At 36.9% G+C, this 24,387-nt stretch overlaps 1 protein-coding gene across 3 annotated transcripts in view; it reads right to left on the bottom strand.

Annotated features, from left to right (window-relative positions):
• The window catches only part of RABGAP1L (RAB GTPase activating protein 1 like), a gene marked incomplete at its 5' end in the record, with an annotated part of 440,168 nt that overhangs the window by 134,235 nt on the left and 281,546 nt on the right, over window positions 1-24,387 (bottom strand). For all 3 annotated transcript variants that reach the window (XM_081112106.1, XM_081112105.1, XM_081112107.1), the window contains one exon: window positions 22,991-23,134. In XM_081112106.1, coding sequence (XP_080968232.1) covers window positions 22,991-23,134 — 144 coding nt within the window. The remainder of the gene's footprint in view (window positions 1-22,990; window positions 23,135-24,387) is intronic.

The raw sequence follows: 24,387 nt of genomic DNA, 5'->3' as shown, positions 1-24,387 counted from the left end.
TAACCCTTCCCATTCCCCCTTCTACCCCGCACCCCAACACACACACACACACACACACACACACACACACACACACACAAAGACTTCACAGCCTTAAACTAAAGAAGACTGTGTCAGACTATGGAAACAAAGATCCTTTTAGACCTCTGAGTTTTTAAAAATCAGGAAAATCTTGCTAATCTACCAGGATCTTCATTTCACTACAAAATGTATTTAAAAATATCTAACCCATTTTTACTATTAAAACCATTTTTACTATTAAAAACTATTTAAAATGGGTTGGATATTTTTAAATACCTATTTTTTCTTTTAAATAAGACATTCTCACAGGAATACAATTAGAGATATCATTAAATTGCAGAAACTATCCCTGGGTCAGCATTTGGTCAGTTTAAAAGCTACAAAGAGGTTGGATTTACGATGTGATGATGTCAGTGCAAGCTGTGGTCCCAGCGTCCCACCCAACAATCAAGTGAACTAAGTGAACCACCGTGCACGCCTAACACCAGGAACTGAATTCGAATCCCCCACTGTCCACCTACTTCTACATGATCCAACGTCTGCCTAACTGAGCTGACATTTATTTTTTGAAACATATTTTTAAAAGACAAAGATGTTATATATTTTCCAGATACCTCCTCTTTTCAGGAATGTGTAATCTGCTGCAATCTGTTTGCTACTGAGGGGGAAATAAGGCTTCCTAAGAGGACTCAGAGGGTAAAAACCTTTGGAGAATTATTAAGAGCAAAAATAACAATTAATATGTTGTCATGGTCACTTATTAATTATAGTAAAAGATCTATCCCCAAGAGCAAGAAAATAAATAAGAACCAACATCCACTGAATATTTTCTATGTGCCAAGATCTGAATTAATTATATGAAAATGTGTCCTTATTTAATGCCATGACAAACCTAAATTCCATTTTTCACACAGGAAGTTAAGACTTAGAGAAGTTAAAGTTAAATTTTCAAGGTCACACACCTAGTAAGTAGATTTTAACCTAAGCAGTGCCATTCTACACGTCATACTCTTAACCACTAAGTTAGAGAAGATGGCTCAATGGTAAATGAATGAATAAATTAGTTGGGTATTATTTAATGTGTCCTCTAATTCCTAAAGGATTAAAGTGACTTCTTCCATTTCAAGGAAGTAAATTTTTCGAACAGAGAGTGGAAGGATACCAAATAGGTGACTTCTACCAAAACCAAGGTTTATCATTTGTCCCTATATTGAAAATACAAAAGTAGCCGACCACTTACAGGATGTGAGGCAATAACCCCGCTTGTGGTGGACAGAAAGGGTCCCCACCGTCCTCCAGTGACAACAGACTGAGATCAGATTGGGAACCTGCTGTTTCAAAATTCAGTCACAGCCTGGGAGAATGTTCACTTAAAGAACACCTACACGTAATTGCCCCAAATGAAATAATTGCTCTAAAGTGCAGATCGCTATGTTCCTGGGGAGGCCGACAACTAAGCACCCACAATCCTGCACAAAGGAAGGCTGAGTGCAGAGCACCCACAGAAACAGAGAGCGCACCCTGGGGCTCTGATGAGCAAGCAATTGTGGGCTCAGGGAGCTGACAGATTGCATGAGAAGCTGTCAAAGCTGACGTTGACAGCGCCGAGAACAAATGCTGAAAAGGTGGTGTCAAAAGTGCCAAGTGTGCCTCAGCACCTGGGTCCTCAGGGATCAAAAGGGGAAATCAACAGCATGTGAACATGGAGTCCTAACAATAAGGCCGGGAGAAATTATCAAAGCAGAAGTGGCTAAGGTAAGTGGAGCAGACGCACAGACAAATACGGCTAAAGCCAGAAGAGATGGGTGCTGCCCTTTCTGATCCATCCAACACGCAACATTCCACCTCAGGAAGGAGAATGACTAAATGAGACCACATTTAAAAAGCATAATGATGTATTGAGCACTTGCTAAGTACCCAGTGAAAGCTAGCAGTTATTAAGTTCATGTATTTATTGCCAACCAGATCTTATTTTTCATATATACTTTTCACTTAATTCTCTCAACAACTCTATAGCATATGTGCTACTGCTACCACTTTAGGGATCAGGAAACAAAGGCTCAGAAACCTAATACTGATGGTACACGGTAAATCCCGGATTAGAATTTATGTCTGTCAGACAAAAAAAAAAAAAAAAGAAATCCATGCTTTTTCCTTCTAATTCCACCTCTACTGCAAATTCAACATTGGTCAGATATCTGCGATGAATTAAAGATGGTCACAATTTTTTGACACTTCTCTTTTTCAGAATCTGGGCAGGCTATGCTACCTCTTTGACCAATAAAATGTGGTGAAAGTGAAGCTGTGCAAACCGTTCTGGGCCCAGACCTTCATGACTGGCAGCCTCCAGGGCCCATTTCTTACAGCACTGGCTCTTGGAAGCCAGTCACCATGTAAGAAGTGTGATTACACCTAGACCCCCACACTCTAAGAAGTCAAACAAAGACAAAGGGCCTGCAGGATGAGATGCTGTCCATAAGAAAGAAAGGCCAAGGGCCACCCAGGTGCCAGACCTGTGAGTGAAAAGTCACCCTGAAAGGGACGCCTCCAGACCCATCCAAATTCCGGACTTAGGAAATTGTGAACAAAATAAATGGCTGCTTGTAATTTTTGAAAGCTTTTTATCTGAACTGATTTCAGAACTAGAAAAAAATTGCCAAAACAGCACCAAGAGCTTCTGCATATCCTTTGCAGTGTTAATGTCTTACATAACCACAGAGTAACTATCAAAACCAAGGAAGTGCCCAGCTGGTGTGGCTCAGTGGTTGAGCCCAACCTATGAACTAGGAAATCAAGGTTCGATTTCTGGTCAGACACATGTCCAGGGTGCAGGCTTGATCCCCAGTAAGTGGGAGGTGGCGGGGAGGAAGTGCAGGAGGCAGCTGATCAATGATTCTTATCATTGATGTTTCTATCTCTTTCCTTCTCCCTCTCTGAAATCAATAAAAATAAATTTTAGTTGTCAAATCTGCTTGGCCTTCTTTCACCTGAGACAGTTTTCAATCTTTGTCTTTCATGAACTTCATACTTTTGAAAAGAGTACCAGCCAGTTATTTTGTAGAACGTCCTCAATTTGATTTGTCTGATGTTTCTTTATGAATAAATTTAGATTAGATGATGTGTTCTTTTTTTTGTTTTGTTAATTCTCACCTGAGGATATTTTTTTCTATTGATTTTTAGAGAGAGTGAAAGGGAGGAGGAGAAACATCAATATGAGAGAGACAAATTGACTGTAGGTGCCCTGACCAGGGCCAGGGATGGAGCCTGCAACCCAGGTATGTGCCCTTGACCGGAATCGAACTGACACTCTAACCACTGAGGAAAACCAGCTAGGGCTCTATGATGTGTTGTTGACACAAATGCCACAGAAGCAATGCTGTGTCTGTGCATCTTATCAGGAGACTATGCAGTATCAGTATGTCTCACTCCAAAATCATTGTTTCAAAGCGACTTGGGTCCAATGTAGCATGTTATCAGGTAAGCAGAACAGAAGCCCTTTGTCTTCTCGTTGATAAATATCTTACTTCCATGATCTATAAACTAATGCATTCCTCCACAGAAAGAAGAAAGTAAGAGAATTATCATGCAAATTTAAAGAAGTAAATACTGGCTGCATTTAAATATAGGTCCTATGGCAAGAATACCATAATATGTTAGCCAAAAAGTATTTTGCCTTAGTCTGCTCCTCATATTGTAAGTGAGCTCTTTAAAAGTTCAACCTTTTATAACAGAGTTTGATGGAGTAACCATTACTAGTAAAAATGATAGGACCTTTTGGTTTTTGGTTTTTATTTCTGAATGACCACTAGAGGTCAGGACTGCAGCACCGAAAACCAAGCAGCAGCTAAAAAATGATTACAGGGATCTTCACAGTAGCCTCTGTACAAATTTAAGTCCTGATGTTTTAAAACCCTCATGGCTAAGTCCTCCCTTGTGCCTACTATTCACTCACTAATGGAATATAAAATATGACAAAGTCTGGATGATTTCCACTTTTCCTTTCCCCAGTTTTATTATATATTTTCCATTTTTATTATCAAGTCATTTGTTAGTATTTTCCTAATTAGGGTGAAGAAGAGAGCTCAAGAATGGGGAGGGATGAGAACTAAATATAACATATGAATTCCTCTAACTGTGGATAATTTTTTTAACTTTGCTTGACTTGCATTTGTTTTTATAAATAAAGTACTGAATAGACATATATCTACAAAGTCTGTGTCCTTAATTATGAGCAGCCCTAGGAAGAATTCTTAGAGGTTGGTGACATCTGAATTAAATAAACCTTCCAGAAACAAGGCAGGTAAAGTGAGAGAAATAAATCAAGTTAGAGGTTTTGACAGGTATTCTGAGGACTACTTAGCAGTCCTAACTACCAACTAATCTTCATCCTCTCCTTCCAAACTCCTGCTAGTTCCCATTGACCCAATTCACCTAGAAGCCAGAAGGCACAGGGCTCTGTGGTTAGGAGTGAAGCTGGAGAGCGAGGGAGGTGCCCCTCTACTCGTTGGCTCTCCTTTCCCCTCACAACTGCCCAGACCTTGGTCCACAGTATTATCAGTTCTAAAGACAGCTAGCAACATAAAGAACTTTCATTTCCCTTAAAGTCTGATCTCCTTCCTACCTTTATCTCTTTTTGGAGAGTCAGTAGAGTGCAGGGGGTTATGTGATGTACTCTGGAGCAACCCTTCCCAGGTCTTGATCGACCTTTCACCCCCTCCTGTCTAACTTAGAGCAGTTATGTAAACTCTCTGTCCCGGTTTCCTCATAAAGAGCACCTATTTCAAAGAATGGCTGTGAGGATTAAATGAGTTACTATGAGTAAGGCACTTAGAACAGTGCCTGACACACATTATTATAGTACATGTCTGAACACATTATTATAGAAAAGTCCTCAAAACTGAACTTGCCAGGATTGTAAAGGAATTTCAGTTTTTTAAGATCTCAAGGAGTATGCTACATATTCTGATAACAACTGATCTATACATTTCTTGTATAGTTTCTTGAAAAACATGTTCTCCTTTCTCCCAATCAATTTGATCAGATCAAAGACTCACTCTTAAGAGGATGAGAACTGATCACAAGGAAATGGAGATAGCTAGTAATTCGGGAGAAATAGATCAAAGGATTAAAGAGAAGTGTTCATAGGTTTTGCTTCTTAGAAAGTGATGGAAGCTGACTAATTACATCTTTGGCATTTATTCCTTAATTGCCAGTTGGACTTTAAAAATTTTTATTTCAATGAAACAGAGCTTAGAGGCACTGAAAATGCAGGCAGCTTGCCCTGGTTAGGCTGCTATCGCGCCCCTAACATCACTGGTGAACAGACTGTGCAAGATCTCTGAGCCGGACAGGACCTCTGGGGGTGCATCCACTTGGGCCTTGAGATGTCAAATAAAAGCACAGGGAAACAGTGATAAGAACCAGAGAATATGGAGAGGACAACTGGGAAGCTGAGTACCAGCCTGTTCAGCGTTCACCGGCCGTGTGGCTCTGTCTCTCATCCAACTGCTGTTCCTTTTGCTACAGTTCACGTTTACTGCTTTTTGTTCTGTCTTCAAATGAAGTGGAGAATACCTGAGTGCAATTTCCTCCTGTAACCAAAGATGCTTTTGAAGGTACACCTTTCAAAGTTAAATATCCTCAATTCTTTTAATCTGTCCTCATCTGTACTAATTGCAACTTCTTTTGTTGTTTGCCTATGAATTAATTATCTTTAAGGCATTCATAAATCTCCTAAAAAAAATAAAACTAGATAGTATACTGTAGCATAAGTCCAAATCGTACAGGCTACTATTGAAGAATTGCCTACTATACTCAGAGCATTAAATTTAAGCCCTACTACTAAACTATCTACTGCTTTGAGCTTGAGGTCAGCTATGGGTCTTATAACCTTTTCCGGCCAGACTTACACAAGTCCTCTTCTTTTAAATAAGGGCTATTGGCTTAAACTACCCATAGAGTGCTTTCCAAGTCTAACATTGATCCATTATTCTTTTTTTTTTTCAAATATATTTTATTGATTTTTTACAGAGAGGAAGGGAGAGAGACAGAGAGCCAGAAACATCGATGAGAGAGAAACATCGATCAGCTGCCTCCTGCACATCCTCCACTGGGGATATGCCCGCAACCCAGGTACATGCCCTTGACCGGAATCGAACCCGGGACCCCTCAGTCCGCAGGCCGACGCTCTATCCACTGAGCCAAACCGGTTTCGGCTGATCCATTATTCTTTATGATTTAAATATTTAGAATAGACTTAATAGATTTATAGAGACATGGCTGTCTTTAAGTTCTAGTTCAACAGAAGATGTACCAAGGAAGGCACCAACATTACCAGGGCAGAGTTTGGAAACCAAGACTCACTCACAGAGTATGCCTATAGAATCTAGCAGTGTTAAGACTGGAGGGATTTCCCGGCAAACTTTAATGGAGGCTGAGCTTGTGAATAAAAGTAAAGATGGACAGCCAGGAGAGGTATGGAAAAGGAAATTTCTCAAGTTGAAGATCTAGAGTATAAAGGTTTTTGTTTTGTTTTCTGGATTATCCATTGGAACATATATTTGTTTCAGAAAGCAATGTAATCTGATTTTCACAAATGCTAAGAAAAGCAAGAGAATTAAAAATCCTGAAAAAGTTACCAAGTAGAACATTCCTTTTCTAGACATTCTAAACATCAGGGCAAGCACTCATTTCAGACGGATATCTAAGTGTTTGTGACAGGAGAACAGTGAACGCCTCTCTATGATTCCCAGGGGCCCTCGCGACCTTTGTGTAGCCTCATAGCTATGCTTCTGAGGGCAGTGAGCCGCCAGTAAAAGCAGGATGTCCCTAGGGCTGCTTCAGAGGAGGTGGGAGGAAGGGGCAATGCTGTTCTAGTTGAGATTGAATTTGGAAAAATGGTCTTGCCCATTAAATTCTTCTCTAGGCCATAATTTTTACTTTTTAATCAAATTCATATGTTCCCAAGCGGAATTTTGTTTATGCCTGTTTTAATTTCCTTTAGGACCCTGAAATTGTGTGACTGGACTGGATGGCTCCTCAGGTTTGAGCAACTCTTCACTTGGGTAAAATCAAAGGCATGCCTGCTCAGAGAAGATGTGGGTAGACACATTACCCTGGCGACCCCACCCTGGTGCACTGCAAAGGTGATTCGTGTTCACAAACAACTAGTGTGGGGGAAAGCCAAACCTTGAGAGCACTATATGTTCGTCTCACCAAAAAGAAGTCTTGAGTCAAGTAATTACTCTAGAATTTACATTCGGTTACTGGAACTAATTTGTTTAGCTTTTCATCTTTAATGTGGCAAAATTTTAAAGACAACATAAATGGAAATAAATGAGTAAGAAATTGCAAAGTAAAATAAAAGTTGTAGATGGATTTCAAATTGGTTCCAACAGAGTATTTGGATGTTGCAGTGTGTGGAGATTGCATTGCTTGGGCAATAAATGAATGGGTCTTGAATATAATTAGCTACACAATGTTACCGCGGGGAGGGAATAATAGAAGTTTGTCTGTGATGTCTTCTGGAGAGAGGCTCAGGATTGCTTTTCTCCTCTACAAAGAAATGCAGTTCTGGTGACTGGTACGTGAGGTTACTTGCGTGAGGAGGAAAAACAGAATCTTTATGAGTTATTTTTTGTTTGCTGTTTTCTAGAGGCTTGCTCCAGAAGGTGTGCTCTGTGAAGGCAGTGTGCCAGCATCGCCTAAGAGTGAGTTCCACGAGCAGACGCTCAGGTTCCATGTCCCAGAACCACCAACCCCGAATCTGAACTACAATTTAAATAAGATCGCCAACTGCCCTAATCTGTTTGACTCAGTGGATAGATTGTCAGCCTGTGGTCTGAAGGATCCCAGGTTCGATTCTGGTCAAGGGCATGTACCTTGGTTGCAGGCACATCCCTAGTGGAGAGTGTGCAAGAGGCAGCTGATTGATGTTTCTAACTCTCTATCCCTCTCCCTTCCTCTCTGTAAAAAAATCAATAAAATATATTTTAAATAAATAAATAAATAAATAAATAAATAAGATCGCCAACTGATTCAAATGCATATTAAAATCTGAGATCCACTTTTTTTTTCAGACAATATATATCTATTCTGTGTAGTGATTCCAAATGTAATCTACCTCCCACAAACAGCAGATGGCTCCATGTAGCAGTGAAAGAATGATAAAAGTCCTAAAGATCAAGCTGTCAAAATTGATCTTTCCAAAAATAACTCTAATTTTCTAATTAGCTTTATAATAGTGACTGATCATTGAAAAGACTTATTTGAAAATTCACTTCAGATGAAGTTTCTTTTGAGTCAGCCTTGCTGACCAGAAATTGTGTGAGGAAATAAAAGAGGAAAGAGGTAGCCTAATTTATAAAAAGTCTGCTGCAAATCTATTTACAAATAGAGGTATAAGTCTCTAACATAAATCTTTACATGAAAACCCCAACCCAGCAGAGATTTCTGGAAGAATAAAGAGTCAAAGGGTAAATGCTAACTGCAAATTATTAAACAAGCAAACAAATCTAATATATACATTTAGAACCATAAAATAATTATTATTGCTTCAAAACTGATTTTGGTCAATAGAAATAACTTGTGCTATTGTCACCTACCGCTCGTGCTGAACTATACTTTTTGCTACCAAACGGCATCACATTTTTTCTTTGACTCCAAAACTCCCAAGCCTGGTCCCAGAACACAATAAAAATCTAGGAAGCATAGTCAGTCTAAACACTGTCAGAGGACAGGTGAGCCCTGCCCTTCTCTGACCAGTAAGCCAAGCGATAGACATTTCCGCAGAGGCCATTTCATCCTTGGAAACGTAAAGTACCTGGACTATCTTTTTTAATAGACAGGAAAGAGATGCCATAGACACAATTTCTATACAATTATAGAAGGAAGGCGAAATGTTAAAAGATAAAGATATAAAAGTAAAGTGATATAAAAGGTTATACATTATTGATGCTTCCTATTTGTAAGTCTAAATTCTACTAACTCTCTTTTTCCAAACAGAGAACCTGTGGGGGAGAAAACAGATCATGTTCTCAGAAGGTAAAACAAACAAACAAACAAACAAACCAGCAACAAATCATCAAAAATGTCCTGCAGTATATCCCTCTTCCTCAACCTTTAAACTATCTATGTAGTGCTTGGGGAAAGGGTATTTATTTTCCTGTTCCAGACAGGTATTTTACCTGGGTAAGATACAGCAATAATACCTCTTAAGAGTTTAACTCACAGTAACCTTTGACCTTCAATTGCACAAGTTCACTTGAGGACCAAACAATAAATAAAGGACAATGAATATCCGTGTAACAAATGCTCTTGGCCACAGGTAGGCGCTCTTTTCTGATTCAATTCAATCCTACTTTGCCTGACCTCATCTTTCCTCATCAAGCAGTCAGAGTCCATCAAAGAGCCTGCCAATCCCTAACCATGCCTTAACAACAATCATGGCCTCTATTTCTGAAATATAAATTCATCTACCACCCTTCATCTCCTCTGCTGACACCTGTGATGATCAACCATCATTTCTTAAGTGGGACTCAACCATAGTCCCTAACTGATCTCCCTGATCTCCTTATCTCCCTTTAATGCATTCACAACAGCCATAGTCATCTCTGAAACGTTTAAATCAGACCATGCCGTTCCATGCTTAAAGATCTCCAATGGCTTCTCTCTGCACTTGGGATGGAATCACATGTCCTCCTCAATGCGATCGACAAGCTCACACCACTGGGTCCACCTACCTCTTGACCAACTGCTCTCTGTATTCCAGAAGTTCTGGCTTTCTTTTAGTTCCTCCCACCCAAAGCCTCACACGCATTTCCCCCACCTACCAGTGGGAATTCTCCTACTCATCTCTCAGATCTCAGCTTTAAATGTCACTTACTCAGAGAGACCATTCTTGAAACCCTGATCTAAAATAGGCTTACTTATTACAAAAGTTGAGGCAGCTTGTACTTTCCCTTCATAGCATTTACTATCATGTATAATCATATTAATATCTGTTAAGTCAATCTGGTCTAATGTAACATTTGAAACCACCATTTCCTTATTTCTTTCAGGATATCTGTCCATTGACATTAGTGGGGTATTAAAGTTCCCACTATTATTGTATTCTCCCTTTATATCCACTAATATTTGCTTTATATATTTAGGTGCTGCTGTGTTAGGTGTGCAGATTATAATCATGTATGTTTTTGTATTTTTGAATTATCTGTCTTCCCATTAGCTTGTTAGCTCAATGGATGCAAAGACAATGTCTGTTCCATTGAGCATGGCATTTATTAGGTCTAGCACAATGCCAGGACACAGAAGGTGTTCACTATTTATTAAATAAATTAATGATGGGTGAATAAATAAGATATTCTTTTTAGTGAGCATCACTGGTCCCTGCATGTTGAATTGATGAGCTATTAGTTATTAATTTTCTAGAGACAAAAGACAAAGCCTCACTTCTAAACAATTTGGAAGCATATGCTGCTCCATTTTTTGCTTTCTTGGCATCCTTCTAACTGCTTTAAGTACTGAAATTAGAGTCATCCACTTTTCACACCTTTTTAATACTTTTGAAATTACTCATGAGTCTCTTTAGACTCTCATATAAGCCTTTAATTACCCAACTATTTAAACTAGTTATACACCTGTCTTAATGCAATACACTAACAAATGTATTCTATGAATCCCTTCTCCCCTAATATAAGAAACCACATAAAAGAAAAGGCTATAAAAAGAAATCTAATCTAAAATTTTTGCTAATATTTGTAATTTGTTCCTTCTCATATAATTCCACAAAAATGTAGTACCATTAGACAATGTGGCATCATACCACATACTCTTTCATACACTTACTGCCAAAAGATAAAAGGCACAATTGCTAGAGGACAGACTCATAAAAGCCACAATGCATAGTATCAGCATTCCTCCTTTTTATTTGTTTTGTTTGTTTGTTTGTTTATGGTATAGTTAACATTTTATACAGGTTTCATATGTATCACATAATGATTCAATACCTTTATACACTGCTAAATGATCACCACAATAAGTCTAGTTACCATTCGTCACCATACAGAGTTATATTTTTGTGTGTGTGATGAGAACTTTTAACATTTAATCTCTTAGCAACTTTCAAATATGCTTATAACTCTAGTCACCATGCTGTACATCACAATTCCAGAACTTATTTAGTTTATAACTAGAAGTTCGTACCTTTTAAATTCCATCATGCATTTCATCCACGTCCCACAGCCCCGTATTTTGGCAACCACTGATATCTTCTCTATGTAAGAAACTAGACTACTGTCTTACACCAGACACACATATTAATTCAAAATGGATTAAAGACTTGAATTGTAAGACCCGAAACCATAAAAAAATCATAGAAGAAAACAAGCTCCTTGACATTGGTCTTGGCAATGATTTTTTTGGATCTGACATCAAAATCGGAGGCAATGAAAGCAAAAATAAATGGGACTACATCAGACTACAAAGCTTCTGCACATTGAAGGAGGTCAGCATTTATTCTGAATGTTTTTATTCCCACTGAATATATGTCGGTTGATATTACCACACAACTATTTTGGCTCCCCCAGAAATATCTTTCTAAAACATGTATGTCATCATGACATTACCCTAATATAAACTTCCAGTGGCTTCGAATTTTTATAACTGTGCTTCCTGAACCTGAGGCACAGCATGAGATTTTTTTTTAAAAAAGGGAAAATCTAGTCACATTCATGCTTCCACACCCTAATTGAACAAAATTTTGTCCTATAGCATACTATTGGACTTATAATATAACAAAATGATTATACTAAACCATTCATATATATGTAGAATCTTTTAAATTTCATCATGTGTTTTTACTGTCAAAGAAAGAAATAGGCTTAAAATAAGAGTGCCTGATATCAAGCATACAGAATTTATGAAATACCAAGGCACACTTCTCTATTTTTTTTAAAAAAAGCATTTGTGAATATGATTTTTAAAAAGCTTTGATACTTTGAGAAAAAGGTAAGTTTTAGATTTTCAAAAGACATTTTTAAGCTTAATATATGTATGTATACATAATATGTATAAGCTTAATATATATGTATATGTATATGTATATATTATTACTATTAGTGACCACATATCAATTTCTGACCTAGTGAAAGTAAAAATCTGAATAAGCTCCCCTCTTCCCCCAAACAGTCTGTACTGGAAGAATGCAAATTCATCTTCATTCCTTATGTGGCAACTACTAACCCTAAAAGGTTCTGTCTTATTCTTCACCTAAATCTCCATGAAATGAAATAAATGCCTATTTTTCATCATAATTTGTCCTGTTGTAAAACAAACCTGATCCAGACACTAGTGCTGAGGAAGTTGAGCTGTTAAAACACTCATCTGTTCTCTGTCAACTTGGCATTGTTGATAAACTCATGGTAACATCTGAGTAAATAGCTTTGCAAAAATTAGCAGACCAGGTTTTCACTCCCAGAGTCACCATTGACGATACAGCAACCACGAAAACATAGTTGGATATTTCCCTTAAGTTTTGTGTTTCTCTCAATTAATTACCTTAAACTATTACTTTATTTCTAGAATTTGTCAAAATAATAAATTTTAAGAGATGAAAGTGTGCACTATCTCACGCCTCTCCAGCTCCCTCTTCTTAATCCTTCCGAGAAAGGTCTCTGCCTGTATAACTCAATAAGTATGAGAGGGGCCAGAAAGTAGTTCCCCAATAACTCTTTGGTACTGCTGCTGTTGGTAATTAAAATGATCAAAAAGCATATATCCTTTAGCCCAAACACATTCCTGTATATAAGTACAAAAAACTGTTAAATCAGCATTCCCTAAACTTGGAAAATTAAAAAACTCGGGGACATCTGTTAAACATGCAGATTATTAGGGCCATATCCTCAAGAATCTTAACTCCAAGGTGGGCCTATAAGGTTTGTATATTTAACAAGCACTTCCCAATTCCCCCAAGTTATTTTTTAATATATTTTTATTTATTTCAGAGAGGAAGGTAGTGGGAGAGATAGAAACATCAATGATGAGAGAGGATCATTGATTGGCTGCTTCCTGCACACCCAACACCGGGAATCAAGCCCACAACCCAGGCATATGCCCCGACCGGGAATCAAACTGTGAGCTCCTGGTTTATAAGTCTATGCTCAACCACTGAGCCACACCAGCTGGGCCCAAGTTATTTTTTAAACTGAGATATAATTGTAATTCAAAAAGCATAAAATCCACCCTTTAACAGTACACAATTCAGTAGTTTTTCAGTATATTTACAAGATTATACAATCAACTCCATTATCTAATTTCAGAACATTTCATTACCCGAAGAGCAGTGAAGCCCCAAGAAAAAGAACTAGATCATATTTCTAGATGGGTAAATAGGCAAAGTAATATCTGCCTGCTAAAGGTGATCTGTTTTTCAGAAGCCTGAAAATTTCATATATTTCAAGGTTGACTCATGGTATTTGAATATTCACTTCAACCCACAGTCACTTATTTTAAGCTATTTACTTTTCAAGTGGAAAGCTTATTAATTATAAGATAAAATGTGCTTTGATTCTAAAAGAGCATTTAAAGTATAGACCAAATCAGTTCTACCAGATATCTATCTTTCATCCTACAAAGGGAGGGAAAGAGAAATTCTGAATATTAAGAATATACTAATTTTTCTCTGTATTAAGGAGTCTTGTGGATAAAATAGATTCTTGCCTATCTGCTGATTAGCATAAAGAAGAGATCTAGTCAGAGGTAGTATATACATATTTCACCGGAATGTTGGAGAACAACTAGACCATGATCACTAAATGCCTTAAGTAAGAAACAACCACCAGACTGTGACACAACCCAAAATGAAATCCAATAGGTCAATGAGGCACTGGAACATACAGGAAATTGTTCTTTTCAATGGAAAGTTTTCTGGCATTATTCGTCAGCAAAAAAGAGCAAAATGGGCTGTTTACTAGGCCATGGACAAAAATCAAAATGTCAAGTGGACTTTTAAAAACAAGATAAAACTTCTGAAAACCATGATAAGACAATCCAAAAAGCAGGACCAGAAGGCCCCATTATGCTGCTTTTTAACTAATGCAATCAGCAATTCTAGTGATGGTCGCTGGACATTTATTGTACATTTAGATATAATGTAGAGGCCCTGGATAATGATGAAAAGGTCAAACCATTATTTGGTTAAAATGTCAAACAATGGATGCTGATGGTAAAGTACCTGTAGAAGGAAGCTAGAGAAGAATACCAGAGAAAACCATTTCATTGTGAAATTCTGCTAAATCATAGAAGGAGCACCTGGAATACGATGTCAATAGTCTTGGACAGAGAGACCCCAACTGATGTTATGAATTGATATGACTTTCGCCTTTAAAAGACAGTAGGTAATGGGGGCTTCTTCAGAGAAGCAAAGCCCATTGGTCTATTTGCTATGGAGATGGACAAGAATAATCAGGCTATCTGCCCATGTAAATTTAAAAAAACAAACAAAAAAACACTATTTCTAAGTTGGCTAATTTAGAAGCTGAGAAAAATGAAGGACAGCCATCTGTTTGGAGAAGGTAAGAACAAGTGGGAGAAGGTACGTAAGGCTTTTAGTACAGTGTATGGCTCAGGAATACTCGCCAGAAATGCCTTCCAGTATGCTTCCCTCAAATCTTTGAGACTTAAAAAAGGAAGCTTGAGAGTTTATCAGCAAAAATTGGGTATGAATAAAACTAGATGGTGAGGCCAAGTAACTACTCTCCAAAGCAAGTTCTCATTTTCAACTACTTCCAGCTGATACTGTGTGCTGGATTTCCTTCTCTAATGTCAATCTAAACAATTTATAAATTGGGGGACCATTATTACTAATAATTGCAGTGGAGGTCTTTAAACAAGTATTTGTTAGATGCTTTCACAATCCAATTTCTAGACAATGGAAAGCATTGAAATATTTTATATCACTTTGTGGATAATCACTATGCTGCCATAACTCAAAACCTTAACAGCAAAAACTATACCATGAAGATAATTTGGGACACTGCTACCACTTCAACCCTGAGGGCCATAATTTTCAAGATTACACTCTATATTAAAACTATTCTGCTTGCATTCTAATTAAATAAATATTTATGGCTGGATAATATGTAGCTTGTTTTGAAGATGCATTCGAGTTTTATTTAATAAATATTATATTTATCAACTGCCAAATTTCAAAGCAGGCAACACTAAAAATTCTAGTCTATGAGGTATATGCACACTAGAAATGCTTTATTGTGCCAGATCCACCAATGGCACAGAAAATCAACAGCTCCTGTTGAATGACTCACCCCAAGACTACCCCTTACCACAGCATATTGGACAAGAGATGGACAGCTAGTGTAAGGTGACCAATACTTGTGACTTGGACTATCCAAGCTTATTTTAAAGTATGAGCAGGACCAATTAGGCTATCCTACTTGGCAAGAGCTGTTGATACTAGAGTTGAATGGTCCTAGTAGGTCTTTCTGAAATATTTTAGGCCCTGTGCAAAACAAAGCTACAAAGAAACAGGTCAAGAAATAAGGGAGAACATCTAATTCATAAAGAGAGACAGAGAGCAATATAGATGAGTGCCTGGAGTCTCTTTGGCACCACATAAGTCTCCTTTTCCCCCCGTTCATAAACGCATTTAAATGTAGACAATAAAAATAACTTCATCCATTAATTCTTTGTTCCTTTTTTCTTCAACAGATTATTTCTTGTGTATTTACAAGCTGAGTAGTTATATGGCAGTTCACAAAAGAGACATGGCTTCTCTTTTTGGAAATTTATAATCTAGGGGAAGAAATAGAAATTTGAAAAATAATACACAGGGTGCTATCAGAGAGAGTAAAAGGAAGGACCTATTTAGAGATGGGTGGTCAGGGAAAGCTTCTCAGAAGAAGTAACATTTAACCTTAGACTTGAAGGAGTTATCCAGGTAAACAGTGATGAATACACTCTAGGCAGAAGGGGAAAAATGTACAAATGGTTTCAAGCTGAGCAGATCTTAAGTGTTCCAGAAAGTAAAAGAGGACCAGTGTTGAAGTACAGTGAGGAAGAGGAAGATTGACCCTAAGATACCACTGGCAGGAAGGAAGAGCAAGAATACAGGCCAAATAAGACGATGTGAGGTTTATTCAGTGGGAAACCACTGAAGGGTTCTAAGCAGAGGAGTGATATGATCTGATAGGTATTTTATGAAAATCTCTCTGGATGCAATGGAGAATAATAGAATAAAAGATACATGGTGTCAAGTGGAAAAACCACTTGGGAGGTTACTGAATAGGATATGATACTCGGTTGGAGACAGAAAAAGATTTCAAGATCTATTCTGGAATTAAGAATAGAGTTAACATATGACCCAGCAATCCCTCTCCTGGGTATATACCCAAAAAACTCAAAAACATGTATGCACCCCTGTGTTCATTGTGCATTATTCACAGTGGCCAAGACATGGAGACAACCAACATGTCCTGCAATGGAGGATTGGATAAAGAAGATATGGTACATATACACAATGGAATACTACCCAACCATAAGAAAAGATGAAATACTGCCATTTGTGACAACCTGGATGGATCTTGAGAATATGCCAAATGAAGTAAGTCAGTCAGAAAAAGCTAAGAACCATATGATTTCACTCGTGTGGGATATAAAACTAAAACTCATGGACACAAACAGCAGTGTGGTGGTTGCCAGAGGGAAGGGAGTAGCGGGGGTCGAGAGTGAAGGGGGCCTAATATATGGTGATGGATGATGATCTGACTTTGGGTAGTAGGCACACAGTGCAATATATAGATCTTGTATCATAAAAATGTACACTTGAAACCTATATGATCCTACTTACCAATGTCACCCCAATAAATTTAATTTAAAAAAAGATCTATTTTGGAAGTAGACTTGATAAACTAGAATTTCCAAATATGTTCAATTATAAAGTGCTGAGAGATACATACATATGTAGTAAAATGCATGCAAGGGAATGATAAACATTGAATTCTGTATAACGGTTCCTCTGAGGAAGGCAAAGGAGGGTATGGTTAGGAAGATGTAGTAATACACAAAGCTAATCTTGTTACTGTTTTATTTCTTAACAAGAGAGGTAGAGATACACACAGAAGCTCACTATATGTCTTAATAGTTCTTTTGTGGGTTTTAAATATTCAATCATAAAAATAAGAGAATATGTTTAGTTATTTTATTCAATCCATAATACAGTTTACCTGTCATGAGTTTTTCTGCAATAAAAAAAATACTATAAAGTAACTTTAGTTATTCCAATTCATGATGAACTGTAAGATTTTTTCCTAGGAAAAAAATCAGTTACCCTCTGACTTTAAGTCAGTGATCTTTGTGTTGATGATGAGAACCAAACCAACAGCAAATAAACGCTGTAGGTTACTATGTATCCGGTCTTTGTGAGTCTTCAGAGTCATGTGGGTCTGATTTTATTGTAATAGAGTATCACTCCTTTTTATAACAGTAAATATGTACTTTTATTTTAAAGTACTAGGTCTGACATGCTTACTCCCCCATTGATTGTTTTTTATAATTATTCCACCCTCTATATGCCTTAAATGCCCCCTAAAGGTACCAAAACCTACATCTAGAACAAACATTGCAGAGAAATGGTAATGTAAGCATTGCCTGAATAAAGCACATAACAGTAATATTCCCAGTCACTCCACAACATCATGTCTCCAAGATGTTCCATGAAGTGTAGAAGCTGCACAACCAGCCATACTTCCCTCTCACCACTACATTAAATGAAAAAAATGTGATGAATAAAACTTACCCCAGATGATCCATCAGCACTTCATATCCAGAATTCAACCACTTTTCACAACCTCCAGTGCCAATAAAATGGTCCAAGCAGCCCAGATTACTACAATTGCCTCCTAATGGTCTCCAACTCCTCCCAGTTGTGCAACTTGTGTGATCATATATCAGAGCATGTAACTCATACTCAACATTCTCCAGTGGTTCCCCATCTCAGTCCAATACAACCTAAATTCTCTACACTGGTCAAAAGGCTCTATTAAAATCTGCCACATTTCTTCCTTCCTTTGTTTTTCTCCATAGTACTTACCAGCTTTGATCTACTACATAGTCTACTTAGTCATCTGTTTGTTGTCTGTCTCTTCTACAAGGATAAAACCTTAATGAGGGCAAGAGTTCTATCTGCTTTTTCTTTACTGCTCTATCCCCAAACTTGAATGGTGTCAGCATTTAATATATTTTTGTTGAATGAATGAATAAGTAAATATTCTTCTAAAAGTCACCAGAAGCACAAGCACAATGGTTCTGCCATTTTAACCATTTTAATGGTTCTGCCTCTTGTGTAATGACAAAATTAATGAAAACACAAGAAAGAGCTATAATACAACTGATGTGAGAACCACAAAGAGCTTATAGGTGAGAAAGAAGTTAGGGTCCAGAAATAAGATTTTAGAGACAGTGTTTTCTATTCCTGAAGATTTCTATTGCTAAGTAAAAATTTAAAGTAGCCTATACAGTATTTATTGGTTAATCAAAAATCTCTTCCCTACTCTTGTGGCCAATTACTACTCTTAAAGTTTTCTGAAAGTTTTATATTTATGTTAGAATTCTTAATCTTCCCTATATCAGCCCATTCTGATGTTTTTTATATTCAATGTATTACTTGATAAAGGCGTTAATTAATGCTACTGTAGTAAGCATATTGCAATATATAACCAACATATATCAAACCAACAGGTTATATACCTCAAACTTAGAAAATGTTAAATCAATTATATCTCAATTTTAAAAAATTCAACATATTACTGTTTGAGGGAGGAAAATGGGGCAAAGAGTAAGAATATTATATAATAAATCTACTCTTCAGATTAATAGCTTCCGAAAATAGCCTTGAAAGGGGGATTATACCTGGTGGTATTTAATAAGGTATTTTTAACTTTTTTTTCATTATCCTAAGAAGAAAGGAGAGGTAAGAAATATACTTGAATTTGAAAGATCAATGATTTCCTTTAATTTCATGAAATACCAAGTTACTATATAAAGCTGAATATATTTGCTACTCTAAAAATTGAACTATCTGGGAAGAGTCAACTTCAAACCCCAGCTGTCAGTTACCATGTCAAGACTAAAAGAAATACTGTTTTCCTTAGGTCTTTTGAAAGAAGATAGAAAAAATACTTTTGGAGGACTCCTTAAATCACAAAAAATAAAAAATAAATAAAAAAATAGAATGGCCTAGCCTGGTGGTCAGCAAACTGCGGCTTGCGAGCCACATGGGGCTCTTTGGCCCCTTGAGTGTGGCTCTTCCTAAGCCTTAGGAGTACCCTAATTAAGTTAATAACAATGTACCTACCTATATAGTTTAAGTTTAAAAAATTTGGCTCTCAAAAGAAATTTCAATCGTTGTACTGTTGATATTTGGCTCTGTTGACTAATGAGTTTGCCGACCACTGGCCTAGCCAGTTTTGCTCAGTGGATAGAGTGTCGGCCCTCAGACTGAAGGGCCCCGGGTTCAGTTACACTGAAGGGCATGTACCTTGGTTGCAGGTTCCCCGGCCCTGGCTGGGGTGCATGCAGGAGGCAACCAGTTGAAGTGTCTCTTTCACATCAATGTTTCTCTTTGTCTCTCCCTCTTCCTTCCACTCTCTCTAAATATCAATGGGAAAATATCCTCAGGTGAGGAAGAAAAAAAAAAGAAATAGAATGAAACTTCCATTAAGGTTAATGGCTAAAATTTTGATTTTAGCAAAGATGCATCTCTACTGGGAGTGTTGTTAGAAAGGTAATAAAGAATCAATAGCTACTTGACCCTCTCTAAGAATCTCTGTAGTCAGCTGGTTAATTGAAGAAATTGGGAGCAACTAAAAGGATTACACAGGTAGAATTGAAGATAATATTAACTGACTATTTACTGTATAACAGGCACAGTGCTAAGTACCTTATTATTCATAATTTCATATAATCATTATGTAAACCTGAGAGGTAGATATATTGTTAGCTTCATTTAACACATGAAGAAACTGAGACACATATAGGTCAAGTAACATGAAGGTGAAATAGGAAGGATTAACTTAAAAGCCAAATATCTTAACTCCAATATTAAACTATCTCTATGTTGCTTCTGCTATAACTGAGTACATTGCTAGATTTTCCCCATCAGGCTGACTTCGCTCATAAAAGCACAGAAGCGATTCTGCTCTTAGATCCACTCTTAGTCCCATCCAAATACAACTTCAGAGACCAAGTAAATTACTTCAGACACCAAATGAATTGTATTTTGTTTCATATTCATGAACTCTAATCTGCTCCAGGACCTGTTCTCTTAAAAAATAAAAATAAAAAATAAATAAAACAAAAACCTGCCCTTGACCATGAGGAAGACTTTCAGTGAGTAAAAACAACTCAAATTAAAATGTTCAAAAATTTTTGGAAAACTGCTTGGTGGCATCTATAAACTTTAGTGCTTGGGTGCCCTAACCCAGCAATTCCAAAAAAGTCGTATGTATGCTTGCTTACCAAAAGACTAGTCCAAGAATGTTCACAGCAACACTATTCATAATAGCCCTAATCTGGAAACGACCCAAATGCCCTTCAACAATAGCATGAAGAATGAGGAAATGGTGGTATATCCACGATGGAACAAACAAACCATGCCCACATTCAACTACCTAGATGAAACTCATAAGCATAATGATAAATGAAAAAGCTAGACAAGAAAGAGTTCCTATTGTGTGATTCCATTTATATACAGTTCAAAAACAATCAAAACTAATCTATGGCATTAAAAGTCAGGATAGTAATGACTCTTCAGAGGGGTAATAACTGAAGAGGCAGTAAAAGGGAGGAGGGCCTCTGAAAAGTTTTTGAAAAATTAACACTTTTCCATCTGAGAATTTCCTAGCCTTCCATTTGTAACTAAACATTAATTCAGAACTATCAAGATTTAAATTATTTCCTTAACAAATAAAGAATATGACAAAAAACATAAATGGATGATTCTATTTAAGACTATGGTACCATAGTCTTAAATAGAATAAAATATTTAGAATATTTTATTACATGTGAAAGAATAGCTTTAGTATAAATATTTTATTAACTACAAGAAGGAAATGGGCAAAGAGAAAACACAGACAGGCAGGAAATAAAAGTTTATCTAAAAATTTCCTTTGCAAAATAATACTCTGACAAAGATGAGTTAGTGGAAAGAACAAATATCCTGAAGCATACTCCAATATTGTTCCCAATACGGTTTGTTTTACAGAGCTACTTTGCTCTGTTAAGGTTTGTTATTTATTTCCCTGGTTAACATAATGTTGTGATTACAACCTACTCCGTGTTTTGGAGAGCTAAACTATGCAACTTCCTAAAACAGCTACAGAGCATCAGTTTAAGAGAAGGGAAAGTGACATCTATCTACGATGCTCTTATTCATTTTAATGAGCATTAAGATCTTTCAAACACTGTGATTATGAATCACAGTTGACAAATGATAAGAAGTCTTATAAATTTTCTTTTCCTTGCCATCAATGTTGCTAATTTTTCTTAGCAACTGACATTGGAAATTCGAGTATCTTCAAGATGAAATTTCCTGAAGAACAATATATCTGGGTTCCAGAAGACCCGTGGACAGTGCTCCAATATCAGGTAGAGACGATTTTAGACAGTCACCATTCCAGTGATCACATTGTTTTGACTTTGAATAAGACTTTAGCTCCTAATTCTGCATTCTTCCTTTAGGTTAAATTTAGGTAGGCATTTTAGAAACTAATTTGTAAGTAAAACAAGTAGAATTAATGTATTATCAACCAGGTTCTCTAGCTGCTATGCATTCAGAATTTGGGAACTTGTTCTGTGACCCTCGGCAAAACGCTTGACCCTTCTTTATCAAAATATGTTGCAAATCTTTAAAAATCTTACATGCCTACAAAATGCTCTGCACCTTCAAGCACTGTAAACCGCCAACTAGAACCTTTGAACCCAGCTATACTCACACAAAATGGTCCCTGTCATAGTAGGCTGAGATATAACAATCAAGCTTTATACAGCTGATTCATTTTATCTTTTCAAATCTTACTTTTATAGTTAAATTTCTAGGGTGATTAAAATAGACTTTTCTTTTAAGAAAGAGGAAGCTTTGTGTAAGAAAAGCAATATAGTAATACAAAATTGCCTAGATTATATTAGGTTTATGCTTTTGACTAATTACTCCAACTTTTAAAGTTAAGACAGCTATATTTTTATACACATTTATATTCCCAATTAAAAGATTATTTTCTCCAGCAACTTTCTATCACTGCTAAGACTCAAACATTTTGATGGTCAGTATATGTGCTATGTATATGTAATAATGCTTATTTCTTTAAGAGAACAAAGTAAATAAATGTAGTCATCTAAGAAACTAAAAGCAATAAAATAAATAAATACTAGAGATACCTCAGAAATTATGCAAACTAATTTTTGAAATATTTTACTGTATGAAAATATACCTATATGATGCAGAAACTTTACTACTTCTTTATGATCTGGATGGAGTCTCAAACATCATATAAAAAGAGATATCTTACGAATTGAGGATTTAATTATTATAAAATTTTCACTCTTGGTATATAACTGCATTAGTACTAAAAACACCTGATTCTAAATCATTATTTAACTTTACAGGTCCTTTATATTAGTAGCCCATTATTACACATATGGACTTATAAATTTAACTATGCAAATTTAATTACCACATTTTACTTTGTAGAAATTATATATGCTTTAATACCCTCATTTCTCACAAATAGCAAAATTTCAATTGAAATAGTCTTTACTAAAAATTCAAAGAGAACTTTTTGGTCAGTATTTATAGCTTAATGTCACAGGAAAGAAGAAAATGAAGACCACTTAAACCATTGTGAGCAGAAACAATGCTCTTTCTCTTTGGGCTTAGGTATGAGAGAGGGGGTCACCCTACCTCACAGAGCAGTAAGTCAATGATGTGGAAGACCATGCAGAGTGGGAACTTGGCGGTGAAAAGAGTGAGAAACCACTGGGAAGCATACATATGGGCCTCCAGGTTCAAGTCACAAAAATGGCTGTGCAGGTCCGGTAGCTGCTCCTAAAAGTCAAAGGGGAAGATTTAGTCGGCAGAACGTGCAAGAAGCTTTATTTCCTGCCACAACTGCCATTTATGACAAGCTTCTTATGAACATTTTTCATTTTACTGAAGCAATCCAAGAACTGCATAACTACAATGAAGTGATGAGAGGAGGTGGGGATTAGGGACAGACTTGTTATGAACAAGTAACAAAGACCATCTCTTGCTCACTTGACTCGTCTTGTTTCTGGGGAAATGTTCAGATGGCCCACCTGCCTTCTGAAGAACATCGTGACTCCAGGGTCAAGTGACTACCCCCATTCAGGGGTCACCATTTATTTCCCCTTTACCTCTTCTATCTCCCTCACCCACCTCTCCCTCTTGTTCAACTCCTGACTAGCTAGAAAAGAGATGTACTTGTCAACATCATCTGGTTTTTATGCTACCACTTCAGTATATTTTTTGAAACTTAGAAAAGGCCAAAACATAACCAATATTTTAGAAACCTATCTTTGAGATCTTAAAATAATAGCAAAGTACAGAAACTGCAAGTGTATAATGTATGAAATTGAATGTCTCCTTAAAACGTCTTTATGCTAGTTTTATCTTTTTGCCCAAGCTATGCCAGTAAATGCATTTCAAAAGCGTGAAAGGCCAAGTTCACAGCATTAGTGCAGAATTCCCATAACTGAAAGACAAAGGCAAACATAAAAGCCCACTTTCATTTTGTTTTCATAAAAAGACCACAAAAACAAAAAGCCCACTTCTTGTGCAAGATGCTCTTTGAAAAACACCCAAAAGTGCCCATCTAGTACTTTAACTGGGGTGTTCAATGGTCATCCAATTAACAGACAGAAGGTGCTAACAGAAAAATGTGCTTGGGTTTCTTTTTTGTTTCTCCTTGCTAATCCTCACCCAAGAATATTTTCCATGTTTTAGAGCAGTGGTTCTCAACCCATGGGTTGCAACCCCTTTGGGGGTCAAACGACCCTTTCACAGGGGTCGCCTAAGACCATCGGAAAACACATAAATAATTACATATTGTTTTTGTGATTAATCACTATGCTTTAATTATGTTCAATTTGTAACAATGAAATTGGGGGTCACTGCAACATGAGGAACTGTATTAAATGGTTGCGGCATTAGGAAGGTTGAGAACCACAGTTTTAGAGAGCGAAAGAGAAAATCATAGATGTGAGAGAGACACACCAATTGGTTGTCTCTGGCACATGTCCCAACCATGGCCAGGGATCAAACCTACAACCCAAGTATGC

Source organism: Myotis nattereri (assembly GCF_964212035.1).
Source record: "Myotis nattereri genome assembly, chromosome: 18".
NCBI classification, from domain to species: domain Eukaryota; kingdom Metazoa; phylum Chordata; class Mammalia; order Chiroptera; family Vespertilionidae; genus Myotis; species Myotis nattereri.
The sequence above is the reverse complement of the archived record's forward strand: the minus strand, read 5'-3'. Positions and strand labels throughout refer to the sequence as shown.